The 24,042-nt window shown below is 41.0% G+C and overlaps 1 protein-coding gene across 2 annotated transcripts in view; it reads right to left on the reverse strand.

Moving 5' to 3' along the window:
- Nucleotides 1–7,460: 7,460 nt before the first annotated feature.
- Nucleotides 7,461–24,042, reverse strand: part of asz1 (ankyrin repeat, SAM and basic leucine zipper domain containing 1) — a 42,015-nt gene continuing 25,433 nt past the window's right edge. For both annotated transcript variants that reach the window (XM_042335587.1, XM_042335588.1), the window contains 4 exons: nt 21,201–21,313; nt 11,915–12,020; nt 11,127–11,240; nt 7,461–8,079 (listed from right to left, as the gene is read on the reverse strand). In XM_042335587.1, the coding sequence (XP_042191521.1) occupies nt 7,921–8,079; nt 11,127–11,240; nt 11,915–12,020; nt 21,201–21,313 (492 nt within the window). In that variant the 3' untranslated portion in view covers nt 7,461–7,920. The remainder of the gene's footprint in view (nt 8,080–11,126; nt 11,241–11,914; nt 12,021–21,200; nt 21,314–24,042) is intronic.

Genomic DNA, 24,042 nt, shown 5'->3' on the forward strand with positions numbered 1-24,042 from the left:
ATTATTATTTCATTTTTTTTTCTTGAGGGATTATTGTCAGGCGTGTGGTGGAGTAAGGAAGCTTCGCACTGCCGGGAATCGAAGCCAAGTCTCTCGCTTGCAAGGCGACTGCTCTAACCACTGAGCTACAGGACTCCGCGATTAAATTATGCACAAACTGTCGCTTGTGCATAATTTAATGCTCCATTTGTAAAGGCAAAGATCAATAACTGTAACACACCAGTTCCAGTGACTGGTAAAAGGCTAAACAACTGCTTCTGCTATAGCGTCCTTAACAGTAGTTCAGACTATCTTGTGAAAGGTCCAGACACACACATCGTGCAGTTAGGAGTCATCCCCCTTATGCATTTTAATGCCAAAATTATGTACGAGGAAAGGACATATACACCCAAATTGATCATTGTAATAAACCCTTATTGCGATGTAGAAAGTTTATATTCCCAGCAAATTCCCAAACACCCTTACTTACAAACAAATACAATTGCCAAATAAATCACTCTTCAAATGTCGTTCATTGGATAGAAATGCTCAAACTCTCGACTTTGTTACCCTGGAACGAAAATGTTACATAGTGCATTAGATTCCAGTTAAACTGAGGCATAAACGCAACAAAACGGACCCGGTCTCGATTTACTTTTTTTTGTTGCATTTTGGTGCGTACGAAATTGGGCGATTAAAAAAAACACCTTAATTTTGAAGGCAGTTTTCTGTCTGTTATTTAAAGGACTGTAGTGGTTTAAATAAGTATTTCCCATCTCATTTGTGTTAACACGAGTCACTAACAGAACGAAATAAATATCTGATCAAAAAATCTCTGTCCCTCCTCACAGCCCAAATCCCCCAAATCCTTCTGCGTTATGTTTCATCCCAAACAAAGTGACTCCGCGTCAAATCTGCAAGACGTGAAATTCGTTTCAGTTGTAACTTGACATTTGTTAGTAGTTTCCGGGAGCCGAAAGGGCTTAACAAGCGAATCCCTAAACTAATAGAGTTACCAACCTCTGTCAAGCATTAATGTGATATCCACTAACAGGTGCAATATTTGGAGGGAATGCACATTTCAAACCGAGCAGCGCTGCGCTTTCATCCAGATCACAAGTTGTATTTATGTGCAAACANTTTTTTGCACAAAGAACAGGAGTCCCGGACACCCATCAAAAGCGAAAGAGAGAGGAAATCTGAGTGGTGAAGGTGTACTTTTAGCAGCTCCGACGTGCTTTTGAAGATGCAACATATGAAAGCGTTAACAAAAAAAAAAAAACACGCGTAAAAGGACACTGTCGAGAAGGAAACCGGTTCCAGCCATTCCGAATTTGATTCCCAACCCCTCCAGCCTCTCGATTAACTAACAGTGGAGGTTGGAAAGGAGATGGAGATCGTGCGATATGTGTGGTTAACAAAGAGTAACTTGGCTTACGGTGTCGGTGGCAGTGCGTGTTTTGCCTCCGAGTCGGATTTCTTCCATTCAGTGTTTAGAACAGCGCATGTTTCGGACCGCACAACCGCACATATTGCCTCGCCATAACTTAAGAGAAAGCTCATTGAGATGTAACGTGCAACAAGGGCTTTTTCCTCTCTCTCTCTCTCCCTCTCTCTCTCTTTCTTTCTCTCGCGTTCTCCCAATGTGACAGATCGGATCTGTATCTACACTGTGAAATGCAAAAGGAACATTGAAAGTTAAGGGCACTCAATCGTACGGTTACAATCCGGATGGAGATGTCCCCAATCGCAGCAATAATCATTCTGCTGAAAGAAAGCGGCTGAACCCTGCAATCCTTTCTGGGGGCGCTTTAATCTCCAGTGGCTGCGAATGCAATGCGCTGCTATCGGGAACTTGGTGGGTTTTGTCAGATTAAATACCAGGAGAAAGCGTTTGTCGGGAACATCATTCGCTAAAGGATTAACGACGTTAAACCTTATTAAGTGCCTGGTCCTGGTCAGGACAAATGAGGCTCATGGCAACACGGAGGCCAATTAGAGGCATTAAATCCTCTGATCTAGTCCCAGACGGATAGCACACTCATCCCAGACCCCGACCCTTATATTATCTCTCCCTTTTTACTGCACTCGTACTCCGTATTAACCGGCCTTTGCTTAGATCCTTTTTACAGTGGTCACTTGTAAGGATGGACGAGTGAGTCTCTCTCTCTTTCTCTCTCTCTCTCTCTATAGATATATATAGATATATGGAAATTAAACCTGAGTTAAACAACAATGCACACGTTTTAAGGATTTTTAAAAAAAAACAAATGTCTTTGGTAAACAAATTACTAAACCAACCAACCAGTATTTACCGACTGTCCAACCGGGCACATGTTGTAACAAAAAAAAAACCCCACATACATTACTGTACTAGGGTGAGAATGAATACTCCTCCGATCCCACTATCATCTACAACATTAATCTCGAAACAAATGACACCTTGTCCAACTAATATCGGATAATGAAACAAGTCACTGGACAAGAGAGGCTAAAAAGATTGCAAGGTCTAAAAAAAAATACTGCAACCCCTCCAACCCGACTGCAGAGACAGAATCGCAAGTCAGTGTCACAAAATCCAAACCAACAGCTGCTTTTTCAAAGAACGAGTCCCGATACTGACTGAGGCTTAAGAGTTTTGGAGAGTGGGACGTGTGCCTCTTTTGCACACAAGTTCATTAAAGACCAACTCCCATTCAATCCTCATCTGAGCCCCAACGTTTTAACCTGGGTTGACAGTAGCTGAAATCATCATGTATTCTCTCTCTCACAGTGAATTTACATTTAACATTTAGTGAAGTTACATTTAACACTGAGGTGTTAAATGTAACACACCGGCTTGAACACAGGGCTCCTCTTCTCATTTATACATCCAGGTGCCAACCAAAAAAAAATTGTTCCACGTTTGTCACTATTGTTGGTAACCATCTGACCTACAGGCATCAGGTTAACTGGTGTCAGTCATGGAAATGCCAGACCACTAGAAACATGTTTCCAGCATAAAAAGGCCATTCGGCCCATCATATCTACGCTGCTGCTACTTGTTTTATCACCCTTTATTATTAATCCCAGTGAGGAACCTTGGCATTCTGAAATTGGACAGACGGGACCCTTCTCAGCATCTAACCTAGTTAAACATTCACTAATTTTTAATCTTTTTTTAATAAATGAGCGAACCCGGCTCATGGAATTCTCAGATTGGTTTGGAAACTCTTAAGCATCGTGATCGTCAGATTCATGGCTGACAAAATAAATAAATACATAAAGTCTCAACAAAACTCTTCAAGATCAGCCTCTATTTATGTTCCTGGCTGAAGAGAAATCCTGCTGTGTGGAGTGGGTTATACACAAGTGAACCCCTTGAGTTGACATCACTTTGCAAATCTACTATGCCATCAACCTCCTTAGATTGATATTATAATACATGCATTTGATGTAGCTCTTTATCACATCTTTGAGACATCTCAAAGCGCTTCACAGAATCTACACGGCAGCCAATTGCGCACAGCAGTGTCCTACAAACAGTCATGGATTGAGTGACCAAATAATTTTTTTTTGGAATATTATTACCCCCAGAAAGCAATTCACCAATTGACTAACAAGCGGGTTCCTACTTCTGCTAGGTAAATAGAGGCGAGTGTGCAGAGTAAGAATACTTGCCTAAGGTTTCACCTTGCCCTATAATCGAACCCAGGTTCTCTTGTTTGCGAGGCAAGTCCTCTATTCACTAAGGTACTGGAATCCATCTTTTAATTCTGTGTTAATCGCCAACTTCTCTGAACACGTAGAATTGTAAAATTACAGAATTCAAAACAGCTTTATTTGGTTTCCCTCGTCCTGAACAACACCCTACCAACACCACCCCTCATCCCATCATATACTCACCCGCCTTCTGCAATCCTGTTAATAAAAACAGAACATCCAGCCTAAGATTGATGTTCACTATGGTTTCACAAATGAACTCTATAAACAAAGCTAATTTTACAACAAAGAAATCCTGGAAAAATCACATAAGCATCTATTGGTATGGCACTGAGTGGTAAATCTTTGTGCAGCAGGGCGACAACTACACGTCACTGCAGAGGGAATTATGTAGGTCTTGCTTCAGGAAAAACACAATCTTGTGATGATAAACTTGTAATAAAAGACATTTTCTGATGAAAGGTTCTGCTTGTAAAACAGGATCTCCTCAGATCCACCACCACCGCCTTTACCCACCAACCTGTTTTTTATTTCCATTAACCTAAACTATGCTATGGTTGGTTTCAGAGCACGTTCCACAAAATCCGCACATTGGTAGCAGGACTCCAGCTGAAATGGACAATGTTAACGTAGCTGTGGCTCCGGGATTTGGGGTTGGAGGGGGGTCATCCTGACACTCATCTCAATGACAAATACCGAATAACCCAACAGGACTTGCAGGTTAGGTCTGGCAGTAATTAAACCTAGTATAAAGTGCTCTGGGACACTACCCTGTGTGAGGGGCACTATATAAACGCAAGTTGTTGCTGTTGTATCAAGTCCTTCAAGCTGTTTAAAGCTTCTAGTGGTACTGGTACGGAAACTTTCAGCTCAGTGCTTCAACTCCAATACATTAATGAAACCTGGGCCACCGTCTCAGAATTTATCTGGGGCTTCATTCTGAACTGCCATTGAGCTTGAGTGATCCAAGTGGAAGGGTGAGATTTGCTGCTGTACTTACCTGGTTTGATGACAACCATGCCCAGTTTTCCTCATTTTTGCACCATTTTATAATAATATAATAATCCTTGCATTTGATATAGCGCTTTTCACATCAGGAGGACGTCCCAAAGCGCTTCACAGAACACACTGTAAAGTGAATTGATTGTATATTTGTGGGCGAACACGGCAGCCAATTGCACACAGCAATGTCCCACAAACAGTCTTAGATTGAATATGACCAATTTATTATTGTTTTGGGTTTTGGAGGGATTATTATTAGGCGTGTGGAGTAAGGAAACTTACCCAAGATTTCGCACTGCCTGGAATTGAACGCAGGTCTCTCGCTTGCAAAGCGAGTGCTCTAACCACTGAGCTACAGGACTCTCTGTAGAGTTCTCCTGTAAGCTTAACTGCTCATGTTCTGACTTCCCAAGGCCTCTCATGTGGTTAGTTTGCAAAAACATTTGCAGGTGGACTGCATTACAAGATAACCAGTGCAGGCTTGGTATGGTTACGCCCCCATGTGGTGTAATAAGAGCACTTCTGACAGTGGAAACTTCATAGCTTCTGCTTGGATTGTTACACTAATGTTTGTGGATGTTTGTGGTCACCCGGGTGTCTGACACATTATGAAATCCATCACAATAGTTAAGATTACCCAAACCAAGCAGAGGTCCACATATGTACACCTCCTCGGCATGGAAACTTCTCAATGTTTGGAAAGAAATGCGCATTCTTTCCCCATAGGGTCACACCCAACTTCTGGCAAGTTTCAGGCGTTGGTTGACAAGAGCCAAGGTTTGGGGACCCCAGAATGTCTGTTGGGGTACTGCTGGAGTTTAACTAGCTAAAACCACATAGAGTGCCAGTGAGAGCACTGGCAAGCTTCCTATTGCTTGGACAGCTAAGACCATCCCACCCATTAGGGTTTTTTCTTATAAGAATAGCAATAGTTGCATTTAGCATAGTGCCTTATCAAGTTGTTGAGACGTCTCAAAGCGCTTCACAGAATATACACTAAAGTGGATTGACTGTATAATTTGACGACAAAATGTTTATGGGAGCAAAGTAGGAAGAATCCCTGTATCTAGTAACTGGTGTGTCTCTCCAAATAATAATAATCCTTGCATTTGATACAGCACCTTATAATATCTTCGAGATGTCTTAAAGCTCTTCACAGAATATACTGTAAAGTGAATTGATTGTATATTTTGTGGGCGAAACTTGGAAGCCAATTACACACAGCAGTGTCCCACAAACAGTCATGGATTGAGTGACCAAATTATTATTTTTTAAAATTAAATTTTAATGGATTGTTAACCCTGGATATCACCAATCTACTAACAACTGGGTTCCTACTTACTGCTAGGTAAACAGAGGTGTGTGGAGTAAGGAAACTTGCCTTACGGTTCGTCCTGCCCAGGAATCAAAGCCAGGTTCTCTCGCTTGCGAGGCAAGTGCTCTAACCAGTATGCTACAGGACAAATCCTGACACTGAGCCAGGCTGGCTGGTCTATCAGCAGTGGTGCCCTGGCTCAGGAACTGGACTATCAAGGTAGTCACAGAAGGGTTGACTCAATTCCAACATTCTAACACAGTCCAAGGAGACGTCACTTACCTTTCCCCATCACCAGGGAACATATTTACAATGCTGGTGGAGAAGACCTGAACATGATGATTGTTCTCTAGCTGAGATATGATGGCAAACTAAGTCTTCCAGTTTGGGGTCAGAAGTTGAATGAACTCAAATGAAAACCCTCTTTAGATTAGCAACACATTCAAAGAGTGTCATGAAAGGACAGAGTCAATGTTCAGATTAGGAACTTTGTTTTTAATAAATCAATAAGTCTGACATGTAATGTGTTTGACAACTTGTAACATCATTATTGCTAATGAAACAACATTTTCGGTAATTGTTCTTCATTAAGGGAGTATTGTAGCATAATAATAATAATCCTTGCATTTGATATAGCGCTTTTCACGTCTTCTAGACGTCCCAAAGCGTTTCACAGAATATACTGTAAAGTGAATTGACTGTATATTTGTGGGCGAACGCGGCAGCCAATTGCGCACAGCAGTGTCCCACAAACAGTCGTGGATTGAAAATGACCAATTTATTATTGTTTTGTTTTTTGGAGGGATTATTATTAGGCGTGTGGAGTAAGGAAACTTGCCCAAGGTTTCGCACTGCCTGGAATTGAACTCCGGTCACTCAATTGCAAAGCGAGTGCTCTAACCACTAAGCTACAGGACTCCACCATAGAAGTCACAACAAGTATTTTCAATTCAAATGATTTTGGAACCAAAGAAACTTTCACATGACATTGAGTCATCAGACTGGCGTTGCAAACATTTCAGACTGACTCGCTCCTTTGCTTGCTGGGGAATTAAGGACTCCTTGCAATACATAGACTGATTCAACACCCACTCTTGACAGCAGGAAAGAATGCTTCTCTGTTACAGGGCTACCCCACTTCCTCCACCAATAGCCTATGGATAAAGGACCTACAGGGCATCTAAGTTGAAGTGAGTGATGCTCAGCCTTCAAGCACAAACAAAGCGAAACCTTGGGCAAGTTTCCTTACTCCACACGCCTAATAATAATCCCTCCCAAACAAAACAATAATAAATTGGTCATTTTCAATCCACGACTGTTTGTGGGACACTGCTGTGCGCAATTGGCTGTCGCATTTCGCCCACAAATATACGGTCAATTCACTTTACTGTTCTGTGAAGCGCTTTGAGACATTGAGAAGATGTGAAAAGCACTATATCAAATGCAAGGATTATTATTATTATAAAGCAACCTCCTTCCTCCTTCCTAGAGGCCCTCACAAGCAAGAACACCCTCTTTGCAAACACAGCAGCATCAATAGGTCAAACTGACAGAAGCAAGGAAGCATACCTCCTGCTCCAGGTAGTGTAAGAATAGACTTGACTACAGAATGGTTAAGAACAGGCTCCCTCGCATACAGCAACAAGTAACAAATGACCTGGATACTGTACACTTCCAGGTGCCAATCCTGGTGATCACCATACTGTTGTCCCAAGGTATATTAAGCCAACAAACAGTTATTTGCAGCAATGTAAATGACATTGAATCATTACATGTAAAATTACACCCGGGTCCAGATTTACTCTATTAATATAGCATTCCAGAGTGTCCAGAATTTGGCATATTGTTGAGTTGAGTTTTAACATTGAAATCACCTGGATCAAAGGGAAGAGAAACATACTGGCAAATAAGACTCCAAAGGCTTACAATGTAACATTTCTTAGATGCAGTTTTCCGAGGAGAAAGACGAGCCCAGTTCCAAAGAGGACGATTGTTAATTTCTTCATCAATTGGCTACTGCGACCAAAATATTCTTGTGACAACGGAATACGACTAGGAACACTCTCTTGGTCATCCTGCAACTAAGATGGATTAGTGTAACTATAGCGTTTCAAAAATGCAGATGAGACTAGTCACTGTTGTGAATCCTAGATTTGCAGCATCATATCAGCAACAATATTCTTGATCATGTATTTAACTTGATCTCAATGTCTCTTCACTTCACCTGGTCTTGCTATTCTGCCCCACTCTCTGGGACCGTTTCTCAGAGTCTCTCCAACTTACTCCCTTCCATCCTTTGTTCAAGGCACATCTCAAAACATTCCTATTTAACTCGCTTTCGGTCATCTTCACCCTCCCCATCTCCTTGGCTCACACCTCCAGCCGATGCCCATCCAGCATTGTTAAGAGCTTTGAGACGTGAAAGGTATGATGTGAAAGGCATTATATAAATGTAAATTGCATTATGTTGCTATCCTCCACTGTAATAATAATCGAGTGGTTTCTTGAACAAGTCCAGTCCTCTGGCCTTAGCCGCTTGCCCTTGTAACTTGATTCAGCTATTACCCTCAATGTAAAGAAATATGTTCTGGTGTCTGTCCTAAACATGCACTGAACCCATCTGTCTTCTGGTCCTGCTGCCTTGGCATATCAAAGTACTGCATTGACTTACCTCTCCTTTCTCTATTCCATGTAGCATCACTGTCTTATACAAGAGGGTACTCGTGGGAGAACACTCCCTCTGGGTAATGTCATTACTCTGTGTAAACTTCCACGTGTATGCGAATGACACACAAATAATAATAATAATAATCCTTGCATTTGACATAGCGCTTTTCACATCTTTCTACTTTACCTCCTCTAGTACCAACTCTAGGTCCGCCAATGTTCTATTAGCTTGTCTGGCAGACATCAGGGCCTGGATGAGTGTAAACTTCCTTCAGCTGAATGTGGACAAGACGAAAGCCATATTCCTTGGTTCCCGTCAATGTCTTCACTCCTGCGGATCGGAACTCAACACTCCTGGGCTCTCCCTCACACTCACCGAACCAGTGCGCAATCTAGGAGTCCGGTTTGACCTCCAGCTGTCCTTCTTCCCCCACATCCGGTCCCTGACCAGGATTGCCTTCTTGCCCCTCCATCACATTGCCCGCTTCCAACTGCAACTTTCTCCAAATGCAGCCGAAATCCTCGTGCATGCATTTGTAACCTCGCGCCTGGATTACTCAAACGCCCTCCTCGCCGGTCTCCCCAGCTCAACTATTCAAAAGGTCCAATTCATTCAGAACTCTGCTGCCCGCATACTTACCTAGACTAAACTCATTACCCACATCTCACCAGTTCTGACCAGGCTCCACTGGCTCCTCATCACCAAATGGATCGACTTCAAGATCCTCAAACTCGTGTTCAAATCACTTCACTCTCTGGCACCTCCCTACCACTCCCACCTCCTCACTCCCCAGTCCATCATCCAGCGATTCCGCTCGACTGGCACCGGCCTCCTGCTTGTCCCTCGCACCCTCCACCCCATCATCAGAGGTCACACTTTCAGCCACTATGCCCTAAAACTCTGCAACACTCTCCCTCAATCCCTCCGCGTTTCCTCCTCTCTCCTCTCTTTCAAGTCCCGCCTGAAAACCTTCCTCTTTGACCGTGCTTACAGCCACCTCCCCTTCCAGCTCAGAGTAAGGCTCTGCCACTGTTAAGCGCTCTGCGACGCTACCCTGTGTGGAAGGCACTATATAAGTGCAAGTTGTTGTATTAATGGGAGAATACTATTCAAAGTTTAGCTCACCTCAAAGAAATGTTAAGCAAAGCTCAGACACCAACACACCAGGAACCGCAGCACTGTTTACATGAACAAACTCAGTCATTGCATACTACTGTTCTGAGCTCTGCTTACAAATGTCTGTTGGCTGCCACTAAATTAAAAAATCCTTGCAATTAATAAAGTGCCTTTCACATCAGCAAGGTGTGTCAAAGTACTTCAGAGGATTTACTGTAAAATGGATTGACCATATATTTTGTAGGCCAACACAGCAATTTATGCACAGCAATGTCCCACAAACAGTCATGAAGTGAATGACCTATTTTATCTGGGTGATTGTTGGCCAGGGCACGAGAAGAAACTTCCTGCCTTTTCCAATAGTGACACAAGATCTTTAATGTCCACCTAAACAGGCAGACAAGACTTTGGTTTAATATTTCATAAATGGCACCTCCAATAACGCAGCGTATCCTCAGCACTGCATTGGAGTGTCAGCCTAGATAATGTGAATTCAACGTCCTCAGATGGGTCTTGAACCCACAACCTTCTGATTCAGAGACGAGAGTGCTACCAATTAAGCCAGGCTGACAGTAATGACTGCTTCTGTCACTGATGTGCAAAATGTGGCAGATTGGCTTGGTTGCCAATCATCACTGCTCTGGCTTTATGATTGCCTGGAAACACTGGATGCTTCCTTTCAAGCTCAACAATCAAGAGTTAAGGAAATAGACACGAAAGCTTCCACAGTCAAAGCAACGTGGTTCTCTGTTCAGGCAGTTTTCATGAGAACTAATTCATTGCACCTTCCCCATCGAAAGATTAAAAAAAAATGAAAGCATTCCAAATCAGGCACTTCACAAAACACTCCCAGTGCAGGTTCTGTTTTCACAGACGTTGCTCCATTAAGCACCGTGCCGCCTTACATACTTGCAGGCTTGTATATGGGAATTCTAAATAATAAGTCACCCTTTGCTGGGCTCCATCCAGAGATTCCTTACATTTCCACATGGCTTCGTTCAGCAACAGATTCTTTGCTGACACTAATACTCCATTTGCTGGATCTCTGCAAACCTATTCCCACTCTAACAGTTAATTACTTCAAGTGACACTTTCTGGCAAGTCCCTGTCTGTATGTTGTTAGTTCTCAAATGACTGATGTAGTGTTAACATCCAGCCTTGACCTCTCCCACACCCTCACTATCTTTTTGTCACCACATTAGTGTTATCCAGGTTATATCTTAAAGACACCTAGAGTTTTATTTAGGCCTACAGGGGAAGCTGTTGCTTAAACAAGCATCTCCATACTAATTTGTATTTCTTTTTTTTAAAAAACCATAGCATAAATTTAGCGCTTTGCTTTACCTTTAGCAGAACTTTGCTGAACCTTCCAACTTCTTTCTCCAATTTCGCAACACAAGTGGCCAAGTCGCTGGCGAGCAAAGATGATTTTTGGTCCGAGTCTAGGTCTAGTACTCTCTGGATAAAAAGACAGAATGATAGAACCTGGAATTCCAACAATTGTCTGCTGCGTTTCGCCCACAAATATACAATTAATTCACTTTACAGTATATTCTGTGAAGCGCTTTGAGACGCCTAGAAGACGTGAAAAACGCTATATCAAATGCAAGGATTATTATTATATACGGATGGAACATTTTTTCGCTCAGTTACTTTTAAGGACAAAATTAGCCATGATGTCTTCTAGCCATCATGTGCCTAATATTCTCCAGGATTACATAAGCAAGATGTTATATTATGGTATATCAGATGTTTGTAATGAAAATCAAAACAAACATTTTGGGATCTAATTTAATTCAAGGAACGTCTCAAAACGTACCCTCACTTTCAATTATCTTTCCCCCTACCCCTCTTCACTTCCAACCCCAGCTCAGGTGCACATCCAACATTGTGAAGCACTTTGAAATGTCCTACCAACGTGAAAGGTGATGCATAAACGTAAGTTGTAAAATTGAAACGTTTCCCACATTCTAAGTCAATGGGGGAAGAAGAATAGCCTGTGAGGTGTCCACGTTTAATCTAGGCTTGGTTTCTGAAAGGTGCATATCGAAAGAATAGTTTTGAGAAATATGAACCTTCAAAATGTGGAGTTCAGGCAATATAGAGGGAGGAACGTGTTGCTCTACACTTACCAGCTCTGAATTGGTTGTTATCTGGGTTGTCGCATTCTGAACAGAAGCTGTCAATTGACTACAGTGTCTCGTCAGCTGGAACAAAAACTTGGCAAGTTCTTCACTGCTGCAAAACACAAGAGGAAAAAATAAATCCTAAGCTTTGCAAGACAAGTCACCAGAACCATAAACTATCAGAACACGAGAGAAAGGTTCAGATGGTTCAGCCCCTTGACCTTCTCCTTGCAGGATTCCAACCCTGCCATTTCCCACTCCAGTATTAAGCTGTTTCTTAAAGTAGCCCATACTCCTGGCCTCAACCCTTCTTCCTTTTTTCAGCCACTGATGAACCGCTGTGTAAAGAAATACTTTTTGGTGTATTAAACTTGTAAGTCACAATCCTGAATCTGCTGCTTTGGGTATCTGAAAGCATGACGCTCTCCGACAGATACAGACACTATTTATGAGTGCAACAGTATTGACACTCCAATACAGGCCTAGGAGAGTGCTGGATTGTCAGACATGCCTTGGTTTAGACGAGACATTAAATCAAGGTTGCTTATGCTTGTTCAAGTGGACATTAAATATTCGCGAAGGGAATTTCTCCTGGCATCTTTACTAACATTTCCTCAGATTAAAATTGGCTCTTGGTGGGACGCTGCCGTGTGTATGTTGGGACGTCCTCCTGACGTGAAAGGCGCTATACAAATGTAATCTTGTTGTTGTTGTTGTGTAAACTTAACTGTCACAAAATACACATATCAACATATCACTTCAAAGAAAAACTCTGGGCAGTGCTATGAGACGTTGACTTTATAAGTCACAATATCAAATATATATTTATTAAATATTATTATTATACATATATATATTGATAGTTTCCACTTTGCTCCAGTGGTGTGGTGGAAAGCTCAAAACTCAGTCTGCAACAGTTGACCAGTTGAGAGCGTGACTGACAAAAGGAATGGATGCTTCTTTCTGTTGATGTTCTGAGATTCAGGGCAGTAATAAAAGTTTTGTCAAGAAGCCCAACTTTGCATGTCTCATGGGTTTTACCACAGCTCTCAGCAACATGAAGTTCCTTTGTAAACCGATTTGTTGTGAAGGACAATTGGATTCTTAAAATGAAACAATGGTGTGCAAGTTGATAAAAGCACGGTAAAACAACTGCATTACAATAAAAACAAATTGAGGATAAGACGGGCTTCTGGTTGAAAATTAATTGAAACCTTCTTTTAATGAAATTCACTTTACAATGAATATGTTTCAATTTATGGCAGACTCTAAATTAAAGAGCATTAAAATGACTACCTGCTAAGTAGAAGCGCAGGTAGTGATCTTTCACTATTTAGCCTATAACAAACAAGCATTACACACACACACAAAAAAAATGAAACTTACGTTTCCAAATGGAGAGCACTTAATGTATCTGCACGATAAATTTGTTTGACTGGAATCTTTTTAAAAGCACATTTTAGCTCAGATAAGAGAAGTGATCGTGGGACTCAACCTTTCTTTGACAATGTGTGCAGTCAGAGCTTCATGGCAGAATGATGACCTGGGGCTGACTGCACACTCCATCACAAGGCTCTGATCCACAGCCTCACTGTTTACACTAACTTGAACTTTTTCAAAAGACTGTCACTTAGCGATGCTGAAGAACCCAGTCTTGAGATAGTAAAACTCCTGATGTAGCAACATTTTAGTGGTGTGGACAACAATCATTTGGGGTTTTATTTCAATCTAACACCTTTAAGAGCGTATATTCTCTGGAGAGCCATATAGCAACACCAGATGGTTTGCTAACAAATGGGGATTCTACGCAGCTTCCCTGTCCCCGACACTTCTCCCTTCACAACGTTGTTTTGGCAGGAGTTGAACCTCTTAACTGAATTAAAACTTGAACTCATTGATGCTTTTAAGATAGGACGATTCCAGAAAAATTATCAGCTGCCTTTGAAAAGTTGCCAACACTTTGCAACGATTAATCAACCTGGCCCCTTGCGGCAGATATTGCTTGTCTGAGAAACCAGAAAGTCTCATTTTGCATATTTTGTGGAAAAAAAACAGACTGAATAACAAACACTACATTGGATACAGGGATGTGTGAACTGCTGAGGCCCCAAATGGCCTTTCCTCATTCCATGCTCTTAAGATTTTTAAGTTTTTAGTAGTTTTTAATAAGTGAACTACAACTGTTACTATAATTAACTGTCTGGTGTCAGTTTGGCTCAGTTGGTAGCATTCTTGCCTCGGTGTCAGAAAGTTGTGGGTTCAAGCCGTGTATAGGAACTTTGAGCTCACACTCAGTGCAATGCTGGGGTCTGCCTCATTGTCAGAGGTGCCACCTTCGAATGAGACATTAAACCGAGGTCCCATTGGCCTGTTCAGGTAAACATTATCCCATGGCACTATTTGAAAAGAGAAGAGAGTTTTCCCCTGTGTTCTGGACAACAGTCCCCAGATAAAAATTGGCCACTCACTTCATGGCTGTTTGTGGGATATTGCTGTGTGCAAATTGGCTGCTGAATTCATCTACCAATAATCACTATAATTTATAGTAAATCCTAGAAAACACTTTGAGACCTTTCAATTATGTGATAAGACATTGTATCAAATGTAAGGATTCTTATTACACAGCAACAACTTACATAGCGCTTTTTAAATCAGGAGATTATCTCAAAGCGTTTCACACAATTGACTAGGAGCCCAAGTTGAAACATAACTGAAAGCACACTCGGTCTTAAGGTGGGCTTTAAAGGTGGGAAGGGAGGGGGTAATGTGGGGGGACGAACTGCGGGACAGAATTCCAGAGAATGAGGTAGATTAGTTAACTGGAGGGAGCAGCCTGGAAAATAGGGTTGCTGGAGGTTACAGAGGTAGGGATATGGCAACATCATAATAATAATCCTTGAATTTGATATAGCGCCTTAGCATGTCTTCGAGACGTCTCAGAGTGCTTCACAGAGTATAATGTAAAGTGAATTGACTGTATAATTTGTGGGCGAAACGCGGCAGACAATTGCGCACAGCAGTGTCCCACAAACAGTAGTAGATTGAATGATCAAATTATTTTTATTTTATTTTGAAGGAATTATTACCACTGGAAAAGTGATCTGCCAATCGACTAACAACTGAGTTCTTACTTACTGCTAGGTAAACAGAAGTGTGTGGAGTAAGGAAACTTGCCCAACCTTTCGCCCTGCTGGGAATCTAACCCAGGTCTTCTCGCTTGCGAGGAGTAACATAACATGTAGGAGCAGGAGTAGGCCATTCGGCCCTTCGAGCCTGCCCCGGCATTCAATCATGGCTGATCTTCTAATCTAACTCCAGCTATTAACTCAACCCTGCCCTATCCCCATATCCCTTAATCCCTTTTGCAATAAGAAATCTATCTATCTCAGTCTTGAATATGTTCAAGGACTGAGCGTCAACAGCCCTTTGGGTAGTGAGTTCCATACATTCACCACCCTTTGAGTGAAGAAGTTCTTCCTCAACTCAGTGTGAAAGGGCTGGCCTCTGATTTTAAGGTTGTGACCCCTGGTTTTAGTTTCTCCAACCAGGGGAAACAATCTCCCACTATCTACTGTATCATACCCTTTGATGATCTTATAGGTTTCTATAAGATCCCCTCTAATTCGTCTATATTCTAGAGAATATAGACCCAAATTGGTCAGCCTATCCTCGTAACTCGTCCCCTTCATCCCTGGTGCTAACCTAGTAAATCTACTCTGCACCCCCTCCAAGGCAAGTACATTGTTCCTTAAATAAGGAGACCAAAACTGCCCACAGTATTCCAGGTGTGGTTTCACCAGGGCCCTATACAGTTGAAGCAAGACTTCCCTACCCTTATACTCTAATCCTTTCATAATGAATGCTAACTACCATTCGCCTTCCTAATTGCTTGCTGCACCTGCAGACTAACTTTCTGTGATTGGTGTATAAGGACACCAAGTCCTTCTGGACGCTTACACATTTCAATCTCTCCACTTCTAAAAAATAACCCGGTCTACTGTTTTTTCTACCTAGGTGGATGACTTCACACTCTAATCACTAAGCTACATGAATCGAGGTAATGCAGGGATTTGATGCTAGGAAAGGATGGTGAACTGAATCCACTTAGGGACGGATAGCCAGTGGAGCCGAGCAAGGATTGGGTGATAGGCTGCGGAGTTTGGTTCGGTAGAGAACACGGGCTTCAGAGTTTTCGATGGTCATTATCATTATTGACTTTTGTTTAAAAGCATTGCTGAGATTATCTGTACTGAACTATTAAAAGTAATTTAGGTGATAAATGCTTAAGTGCTTTTCAAATGATTATTCTGGAGAATTTTTTGGATGCTTGGAATAATTTACAGAAATATATTACTGGTGAAGGTTTATGGGATCTTAGCCAACACACAGCAAATCTCCCCATATAAACACACAGTGCGATTTGAGGGCTTGAACCTCTGTGTCTGCACTAACACAAAACATGGAACCAGATTACATTTTTCCTTTATTTACATTGGTGATGTATGAAAAAGCAAAGGTGATGGTGATGATTTTGAAAACAACGACAACATTTATTTCAGCGCTTCAAGGGTTAAGGACCTGGACCGTAACTGATCTCTCTCAAAACAAACACCGCTATCTGTATACTGTTTAGAACTTCAAGGATTATGGTTTGGATCTTTTACTAATTTTGGATGAATAAAAAATCACTGGTTTTGTACTCTGGTTTGCAAACCAGGACAGAGCTGACAGAGCATTAACTGGAGGCCAGAACCTCAGGCTGGTCATGGAAAACTGATTTGTCACTGACAAAGAAAATGACACCTTTCTAATTCATCATTGCTCCAACAGCACATACGTTAACTAAACCATTAAACAACTTTCACAGCCAGGGCTACACAGTACTAGGCTTAATGTCATTCAGATATTTAATATTTGCTGTTCAGGGAACCTGTTTTGGTGACTAATCATCCTAATGGTTCTTGGAAAGAAGTGCTTGTGAGAGCAAACGGTAATCCATCAATCCAGAATGGTTTAGCTGTAATGTGCTGCAGTCCTATTATTCTAAACTGGATAACACTGTTTGGCTCTGCGATAAGATGATGTTAAGTGGGTGAAATAATGATGCGAACGGGACAGCCAATTTGCACACAGGAATGTCCCACAAACAGGCATGGGCAGAATGACCAATTTTATCTGGTAGATTGTTGGCCAGGACACCATGAGAAACTTGCTTCTCTTTTCGAATAGTACCATGGGATCTTTAACTTCCACCTGAACAATTGATCCAGAGAGTGATAGGGCGACAGTATGGACTGAATATGGTTTGAAAAGTTTGCTTATTTTATGAATTCATATAAAATCCTTCTTGTACTGAAAATTTCCCATTGTATTCCAAAGAGAGCATTGGTTACATTAATAATAATAATAATAATAATCCTTGCATTTGATATAGCGCTTTTCACGTCGGGAGGACATCCCAAAGCACTTCACAGAACACACTGTAAAATGAATTGACTTTTTGTGGGCGAACGCGGCAGCCAATTGCGCACAGCAATGTCCCACAAACAGTCGTAGATTGAAAATGACCAATTTATTATTGTTTTTTGTTTTTGGAGGGATTATTATTAGGCTCTGTGTGGAGTAAGGAAACTTGCCCAAGGTTTCGCCCTGCCTGGAATTAACACTCAACATAACTCAAAACAATAAAGTGCTGACAGTAAATCACATCTCTGCAGAGAGGACATCCCCAGTTTTACTCAACATGCGCTAACAAGAAATTATAATCTTCCTGTTCTAGTGCTTATGACCACCTACAAGTTCTTGTTGTTGTAATCTGCACCTCTCTATACCTGCAAGTCATGAGCTCATTCACAAAACAGTTGCTTCTGGACTGAATTTCAACGATAGCATTAGAATGGTCGAACGTTGAGTTTAAAAGAAAATAACTGTAATAATGAATCGATTTTAGTTAGCATTGCAGTGAATTACTGGTTAGGTAGGTCATCTACTTGTCACTGAATTGTATTGCATTCAAACAGAGTTGACTGAAGCTCAAATTGATTCTCATTATCCATGTTTAAAAAGTTCCCTCCAGCCTGAGTGTTGGTGCACGTTTAGAGTGCAATACCCAAGCAACTGTGGCCACCCGATGGTAAACATGGAGAACTACAAAGTGCCCTCAAACAACACTCCTTGCATTTGACATGATTATTTGTAGAAAGGCACAGCAGCCAATTTACACACAACAAAGTATACCAGGAGAAACTCCCCTATCTTTTTGAATTGTGGCACAAGAGCTTTAGCATCCACCTAAATTATTTAATGTCTCATCTAAGAGATAGGCTTGAGCCTAATACTACTTCATAGCTTAAACTGTACTCATACACATCTTTAATTTAAAAAAATCTAATTGACTAAACTACATGTAGATTTGAGAAAGCCATTAAATGCTCTGAAAGCCATCGCAAAGTTTGATGTATTACTTCTCAGAATATCAATGTCAATTTTGCTCCTTCCAAAAAAATCCTTAGCTCAAATCTTAACAAATGAGCATTTCCACGTTTGTCCCATGACTATGTTACATGCATTATGTAAATAATGTAAATAATAATAGACAAAATACTTTGTGGAATCCTGTAGCGCAGTGGTTAGAGCACTCGCCTTGCAAGCGAGAGACCTGAGTTCAATTCCAGGCAGGGTGAAACCTTGGGCGAGTTTCCTTACTCCACACGCCTAATAATAATCCCTCCAAAAAACAAAGCAATAATAAATTGGTCATTTTCAATGCACGACTGTTTGTGGGACACTGCTGTGCGCAATTGGCTGCTGGGTTTTGCCCAAATATACAGTCAATTCACTTTATAGCAGATTCTGTGAAGCACTTTGAGATGTCCAGAAGACGTGAAAAGCGCTATATCAAATACAAGGATTATTATTATTATTAAAGGATGCTAATAGACGAGAAACCAAATCTGGTCAAAAAATGTATCCAAACACATCAGCTGTAGTTTACAAAAGTCAGATTCCTGCAATGTGTTTCTAACAGATTTCCCCATAAAATGTCCACATCTTGTCCTGTGTTTGGTCTATGTTTTACCTAGTTTGGAACCACAACACAGAGTCCAGCTGGATGTGTTTGGACTGTGTTTATTCCGGACACCTAGTTTAACATCTAAAAAGGTCAGAGTTCATTCACAAAGTTTGCATTGGAAATTTCATGCAAAAACATTTATTTTTCCTTTCTAAATTCCTTTTTGATTTATTAAAGGCACTTCTGGGAAAGCAAACTTTCTTTGCTAGATGCGAAGTAATACATAGTTGATAACCTATGAGCGTTAGAAAAAAACTACTTATTTAAGGACACCCACAGAAATCTAACATTAGGATCACTGAATTGACACTGGCAATAATGAATCAATCATTCTCTGTGCACCCTTAGTAATTTAGGATTTATCTTGTGCTATTGTAACATGTCACTCTAAATGAAGGTTTAGCTTAATTGGTGAAGCTGGCACATTGTGTTTATTAAATCATCTCTTCCTGAGGAAGGGAGGGAAGGAGGATAATGGTGCTTCTCATTCTCTATCTCATCCATAACCTAAATCCAAACTTTCTGACAATCTCAGGGACGCTCTGTGAACCTGGGCATATTTGCAGAGAGGCGGAGGGAATCAGGCGTTTCAACGCCTGTCTGCTCACTGCAAAGTCTAACCTTGGCATGTAATTAATTGCGACATTTGCTTGAAAAGCATCAATAAAGTGAAGATTCGACAAGCTGCAACAACGTATTGATGATATTTTGGTCACTGATAAAGTACCCTCTCCCCGCCACATCTGTCTGTCAGGATTCTGATGAGTTTGCAGGACACAGTGTGAACTGGAGACACTTCACTCTGACAGGTTTGCCCTGATGGTATTATGAACGGTTGGCTATTTAAATGGACACCAGTGGTCTTTAATATCCAAGAACACAAACCCATACCTAATATACATACATCAGATCCTTTACTTAGAATGCTACTTTAAATAATTACCAATCTCAATTCAGGATGAACAGATTCCCAAGATTATTTTTCATTTGCAATCCGTGAGAACTTCAAACTAATCCTTGTTTTGTAAATACAAATATGTTTCCCACATCGCTGAATTGCAGGCAACATTTAACTCTTTCCTGACCACAGATTTCCAAAAAGGTTTTCTTTGTTTTCCAGAAACAGAATTTGTGTTCCTGTATTTGTTTGATGTTTAACTTATTACAGCATTACATAATTGTAATATGTAACATAATCCAGTCAGCATTACATACTTATACGACCGAGTCTCCGACCACCCTCCTAACTTACCTGCCCTCCCCGATTCCGACCCCCAGCTTCCCCCCACTGTCCAGTGCCTTGGAATGTCCTCCCGATGTGAAAGCTGCTATACAAGTGTAATTTTGTACTGTATGCAACGCCTTTGCCATTGCATAATTATAATTGAGAAATTCTATTAGCAAGCAATGTTACCAAATGTAAGGATTATTATGATTATTTATTACCAAATTTTAGGATAATTATTACTAATAACCACATGTAAGGATGGTCATTGTCATTAATAATTATAAAACTATTATAATATTATATTATAATTATAAAACTATTATAATTATTAATAGTCGGATGTAAGTATTATTATTATTTGTTATAACATTCCCAAGGGGCCTACATATAATAATAATCCTTGCATTTGATATAGGGCTTTTCACATCGGGAGGACCTCCCAAAGCGCTTCACAGAACACACTGTAAAGTGAATGGACTGTATATGTGTGGGCGAATGCGGCAGCCAATTGCGCACAGCAATGTCCCACAAACAGTCATAGATTGAAATTGACCAATTTATTTTTATTTTTTTGGTTTTGGAGGGATTATTATTAGGCTCTGTGTGGAGTAAGGAAACTTGCCCAAGGTTTCGCCCTGACCTGCCTGGAATTGAACTCAGGTCTCTCGCTTGCAAAGCGAGTGCTCTAACCACTGAGCTACAGGACTCCACATAGAATACTGACCACAATTTCATTGCAATTGTTCAGTGTGCCAGTGCTAAGTCTCCCATCTAAAATCATGTACAGATTGGTTTTACCAGTGGCGCAGAGGTAGATGTTAGGTGAATGAAAAACTATTAAGATCCTGTAGAACATAAAGGGATGTGAATATTCACCACGTTGCACTTTAGAGTCCATTTACACGTTTTACATAAAGATAAAGACATTGTCTATCTAAAGACTTTATTCCACCTACAAATGTAAGCTTGTCGTCGTCGTTATTCCCCATTACCTGCATTCAGAAATATTCTGCGCAGACAGCGGAGAAACCTGGAGATCATCTGGCTGCATTTCACAAATTGCATCCAAAATTTTCATCTGGTCACTGGGATCAGTAATACCAATCTGCACAAAAAAGATAAAATATGTCAGGTTCAACAAACTGCACAACTTATTCCTGGGCAGGATCAGTTCTAGAAAATTAACAACAACAACAACAATGTTTGAGACCCTGTATGAGACAGTGGCAGAGCTGGGCAATGTTGCAGAGATCGGGGAAGGCTGAGTGGGTCATGGCACGGATGTGGGGAAGAAAGGAAAGTTGAGGGTCAAACAAAATGTTAAGGTTCTGACTGGTTTAGTCAGGTGGAGTATGCATCCATGGATGGTGATGCTGTCAGCTCCTGAGGTGTGGAGGTGCTGACGAGAGCCAATCAGGAGGGCCTCTGACGGTAGGCAATCGGGACGAAATGAATATTCATGGGTCACAGTTGACTACTACATAGTTGCTAATTTAATATTCTTACCCATTAAAAGCAGTATTTTCAATGTCATTTGCCTCATGGTCACTGGGCACAGTCTGGCTGTAGGCACAGTGCTATACAATTCTGTATCTACTGTATTTTCTTTCTGTTTAGAACAAACCCCAACAGAATCAAATGCCATTGGGTGGTTGCGATAGGTGTAAGAGAGCACCCAAATTGATTAGGGAAAACCTTAAGGTTTACTATTGTAATCGGTCTAACTCCAAAGGTTGGTGAAAAAAAATGCTTATAAAATAAATAGGAAAGCCAAAAAACATTGGAGTTGTACTTGCATTAATGCAAGAAGTCTGACAAACAAGATGGGTGATCTGGAAGGTCTTGTAGGGGATGATAGATTGGACATCATTAGCATAACAGAGACATGGTGGAATGAATCTAATCAATGGAATACGCACCTGGAAGGTCATAAACTGTTTAGGAGGTACCGTATTGGGAGAAGAGGAGGTGGTGTGGCACTATATATAAGCTCCATTATTGAGACACAAGTAAGAGAGTATATAAAAAAGGAAACTGTGGGATGAGATAAGAAAGGCCACCAGTAAGGGACCAACCATAGTGGTTGGAGATTTTAAACTTAACCGAAATTGATTGGGTAATAATGTGTCTACCAGTAAATAGGGAAGGGGTTTCTAGAGTTAAAGGAAGACAGTTTTATGACTCAGTTTGTAAAAGAGCCAACGAGGGGAGATAACATCTTGCATTTGATAATGAGCAACAGGGACCACCAAATCCCCAACATAAAGGTGGGAGAAGCATTAAGCAACAGCGATCACAATGTAATCACATTTGACATCACAAGAGTTGAAGTTATAAACACCCAAATAAAACTGCCAAATTTCAAGAGGACTGATATTGTGCGCTTGAGAAGTCTAGTTGGAGTGGGCCTGGCAGGCTTAAATACGGCAATGGGAGTGGAGGACATACGGAGTTCCTTCAAGGAGGTGATTATGAAGGCAATGGAACAATGTGTACTCTTGCGAAGCAAAGGTACCAAGCTTAAAGGCACTCCTGCCTGGTTGGATGGGGCTACAAAGCAAATCACAAAGAGAAAAAAAGCATTTAAGGCCATGAAGGAAAATGGCACGGAAATAAGTCAGACACAATATCAGAAGGATGCCAGGACTGAAAAAAAAAGAATGGCAAAGAAAAGCTTTGAATTGAACATGGCAAAAGATGTGAAGGATAATAACAAAACTTTTTTTTAGTTACATTAAGAATAGAAGACAAACAAGCAATGGAATAGGGCCACTGAAGGTGGGTTCGGGAGACAACATAAATAATGCACAGGCTGCAATAATGCTAAATACGTTTTTTGTATCAGTCTTTACCAAGGAGGAGACAGGTAACCTATCTGATCTGGAAAGAGAACTCAAGGATGTCGCAGAGAAAAATTACAACACTATTCATATCGCTACCAGCATGGTTGCCAAACAACAGTGTAAACTTAAGGTAAATAAACCTCGGGCCGGATAAATTGCATCCGAGGATCCTTAAGGAACTAAGGGAGGAAGTCGCAGAAACACTGGCACAAATATTTCAAAAATTACTGAATACTGGAGAGGTGCCGCGGGACTGGAGAAGAGCAGATGTTACTCCTATTTTTAAGAAAGGTAACAAAAGTGACCCAGGAGACTACAGACCAGTAAGTTTGACGTCCATTGTGCGTCCAAAAGCGGGAATCAGTGGAAGTAAATGGATACGCAATAGGTTGACCGGAAGAACCCAGTGGTGCTACAGGGAATGTCATCAGACTGGGAAAACGTTACCAATCGAGTTCCACAAGGTTATGTTTTGGGACCACTTTTGTTTAATATTTTTAGAAATTTTCTGGAACTGGGAGTTGCAAGCACAGTGGTTAAGTTTCCAGATGACACCAAGCTAATGAAGGTGGTAGATTGTGAAGCTAAACAAGATAGGTTACAGGAGGATTTGAACATACTTGGGAATTGGGCAGATCGGTGGCAGATGAAATTCAATGTGGAGAAATGTAAATTACTTCACATGAGGGCAAAAAATCCTGGAAGAGACTATTATTTGAATGGAAAGAAAATAATATGTTTGGGAAATGAAAAGGACCTGAGGGTCCTGATTGACAATAAATTGAAGCTCTCCCAACGATGCTCTGTGGCAGTGAGTAAAGCAAACCAGATGTTGGGATGTATCAAAAGATCAATAGAAAGCCGAAATAGTGGAGTAATCCTGCCACTTTATAAATCATTGGTGAGACCTTAAGAGTACTCTCAACAGTTCTGGTCATCAGAGTACAAAAAGGATACTGGAAAAATCGAGAAGATACAGAGGAGGGCAACC

The sequence above is a fragment of the Callorhinchus milii genome, unplaced genomic scaffold (genome assembly GCF_018977255.1).
Source record: "Callorhinchus milii isolate IMCB2004 unplaced genomic scaffold, IMCB_Cmil_1.0 Scaffold5, whole genome shotgun sequence".
Taxonomy (NCBI): Eukaryota; Metazoa; Chordata; class Chondrichthyes; order Chimaeriformes; family Callorhinchidae; genus Callorhinchus; species Callorhinchus milii.